The sequence below is a fragment of the Exophiala oligosperma genome (assembly GCF_000835515.1).
Source record: "Exophiala oligosperma strain CBS 72588 unplaced genomic scaffold supercont1.87, whole genome shotgun sequence".
NCBI lineage: Eukaryota > Fungi > Ascomycota > Eurotiomycetes > Chaetothyriales > Herpotrichiellaceae > Exophiala > Exophiala oligosperma.
The window spans coordinates 420-3,330 of NW_015622904.1; the positions used below are offsets into that span (position 1 = coordinate 420).

The 2,911-nt window shown below is 47.8% G+C and overlaps 1 protein-coding gene across 1 annotated transcript; it reads right to left on the minus strand.

Moving 5' to 3' along the window:
* Positions 1-1,220: 1,220 nt before the first annotated feature.
* On the minus strand, positions 1,221-2,695 carry PV06_11870 (uncharacterized protein; the record flags this gene model as incomplete). The annotated part of the gene is made up of 1 exon (XM_016413616.1): positions 1,221-2,695. One exon carries the CDS (start codon positions 2,693-2,695, stop codon positions 1,337-1,339), a length of 1,359 nt encoding a protein of 452 aa, XP_016256004.1. The 3' UTR covers positions 1,221-1,336.
* Positions 2,696-2,911: the final 216 nt, after the last annotated feature.

Here is a 2,911-nt window from a genome sequence, read left to right on the forward strand (position 1 = left end):
TGCCCGCCTGTTGCACCTGGCCACAGGTTTTTGAGGAGGTTGACGCTAGCAATCAGCACAATCGTCCGACCACCGAGAAGTCTATACTTTAACACATGACGATGTCAGACCTTCGTCGGCTTCGTTCTGCTTCAATCATCTTGCAATGCTACAGTAAAGACTATACGAGTGGCGCCTTAAGTCAGCCTAGCCCGCTCTCGTGCACTAAAGTCAGTGATTCACGACTCGCAGCACATGGAAAGAGTCAAAGACGCCTTGGCCTTCGAACAGTCTCAAAATACAACGGAAGAGCATCTGCAGGAGCTCACGTATCAATGTGGATGTCTACTCCGCCACCATGACCACAAACTGGAGCGGCACCTTCTCTTGATACTCAACCGTTGCGATGGACCAGGAAGACTCAAATCCTTGGAACAGGATTTATGGAAGTAAGCCACCATCTTGGCTAGTATACGGCAAAAAAAATGAGGCTCTACATGAGCTGGTTGACGTGTTCGAAAGTCAGTGCGCGAATCTTCGAGATGCTCTATGTAAGACAGCTCTTTTCTAGCTATGGTGTCAATGGTGCACCACGCCACGGATGGCGATGTGCAGACTCGCTTGAGAACATAGAGAATTTCCAAGGAGACGATCGACCAGCTCCTGGGGATTGAAAAATTCATGTCGCAGCTGGCTTATCACGTTAACCCTCGAAGATCAGCCAGACTACTCATTTCGCATCAGCTTCAAGCAGGCTCAACCAAATAAAATGTGTAAAATCACCTCAAAAATTCCCCCAGAACACCTTTTTTACATGGTCACATTCGGAGACGAGAGAATGTTTAGAAATATTCCAAAACTTCGGCATCCTACAAAGATGCTCAGAGGAATTGGTAAACAGTCAACCGCAGAACTCGGTTCAGGTACACAGTATACTGCAGTTACACTATTACTCTAGAAACCATGTCTGCAATTCAGCGACTTTGCAGGCAGTCTGCAGTAAGAGTCAGCATGTTCCTGGACATTAAAATGACAACGAAACACGCACTGTTCGCGTTACTAAAACCCTTTCTAGAATTTTACAAGATCTTTAGTACTGTACGACCGATATGGCCATAAAAGCATGTGAAACAAAAAAATGAGGCCAGGTACACGCATAAAGCACCAAATATGTAAGTACCTTTCAGCAGGGTAGGTACAGCAGGGTAGTACGGTGTTGTGCTCGAGATGATAATTTTACACTCCGCCCGCGGATGTAGTATTCTGTATCTGAGGACCTATGAAATTGATATCTATAAACAATTTAGCAGCCTTTCATCAAGCCCTTTTTCAGTCATCTCCATTCCAAACATTCCCATCAGTATCCCCGCTTCTGCGCATAGACATCGTAGTAGATATCCCATTCTGCTTCTTGCTCATCAGTCATTTCACCCTTTATCCCTTCAGCCTGTCGGTAAGCCTTTAGGACAATTTCCTTGAATTTCTCGGGACTCAGTTTCTGTTTGGCTTTTGAAGGCGACTGTGTCGTCTCAGCTTCCTTTCCACCTTCCTGGTCCGGAGGAGGTGTAAGAAGCTGTTTCTTTTCAGGCTTACGTGACTGAGCGGTCTCGGAAGATGGAGGGGGACTCGCTGAGATGTCTGGCTGTTTGCGCAGTGGTTCTGCTGTCGGGTCTCGGCTCATCGATCGCTTATAGCTCTCAAACTCTTGGGGTTTGCTGGATTCGTACCAATTGAGGAAAGCCAACGCTCTCTTGCGCGCGAATTGGTAGATCTCCTCCTCAGCACTGATCTGATTCTTTCGATACAATTGCCTAAACGCAGAACTCAACTCCCAAGATGGTTTCCCCCATTCCCCATTGAATGCAAGTTGAATCTTCACGGAAGGGTACTTATCCAACTCAGCCTTATGAGCCCTACGCTCACTCCCTGTCTTGTACAAATTTGTTTTCTTCACCGTCTGAGGGTTTAAGAGCTCCACCGCTTGCAGAGGATCATCTTCAAAACCACGGCAGTCGAAAGCCAGATTTAATTTTCCTGCCACATCACCGATCCTGGGTTTAGCCTTACCCTGAGGGCGGGGATAATCTAAGACACGGTTGAACTTATCAGAGATATTGATCAGATCTTTCTCGGTGGAGCCTTCCGGGAGTACTAGGGTAGAGCTGAACACGAACCAGCCACACCGACGAGGCCCGTAGCGATTTAGGTACGTAGGTGAACCATCGTCATCTCCGTGTTTACACATTTTGGCAACGGTAACACGCGGAGCGCCTGGGAAGAGTTCAGAGGATTCCCCCCCTTGTATAGGAACCACTTCAGGGTCTTGTTCGTCGTTATCTTCCTCTTCCTTTTGATCAGCTTCACCCTCAACTGTCGGCATTGGTGTGTCTGGATCTGGAAGGTAGCTTTTTTCATCGGCTTCGATCATTTCGATTTCTCTGTCAATGGCCTCGAGACTTTGTTCGACTCCTTCCGCGTCGCGATCGGTCTTAAGTTGTTCCCTGAGTGCGTTTTGCTTTGCCTTCTTCTCTTCAAATCTTTTCCTCGCTTCGGGTTTGAACTTTCTTCTAGGCTTTGTAGGATCTGCGGTTCCTAGTCGGGGTTTCTTGCCTTTTCCCCATCCTTCTTTCGTTGTATCCGCCTGGCCGCCTTCTGCGCCCTTCTTGCCAGTCTCCCCATCGGACCCGCCGCTCGCAGAGTCTCTTCTGTCCGACATTGTTAAGAGACTTGAAGGAATGGGAAGGGAGTTGAGCCAGTGGAGAAGTTGTAATCTTATAGGCTGTCATCCTCAGAATACTTTGGTTTCAAGCTCAGTGCTGCGGCTCCCACTGTTTTCAGCCAACAATTTGAACCACGGTCCACCGAGGGACTTAAATTGCACATAAAATGCTTGCTGACTATCAGCACAAACGTAAGCAAGCTCTTCGGGCCA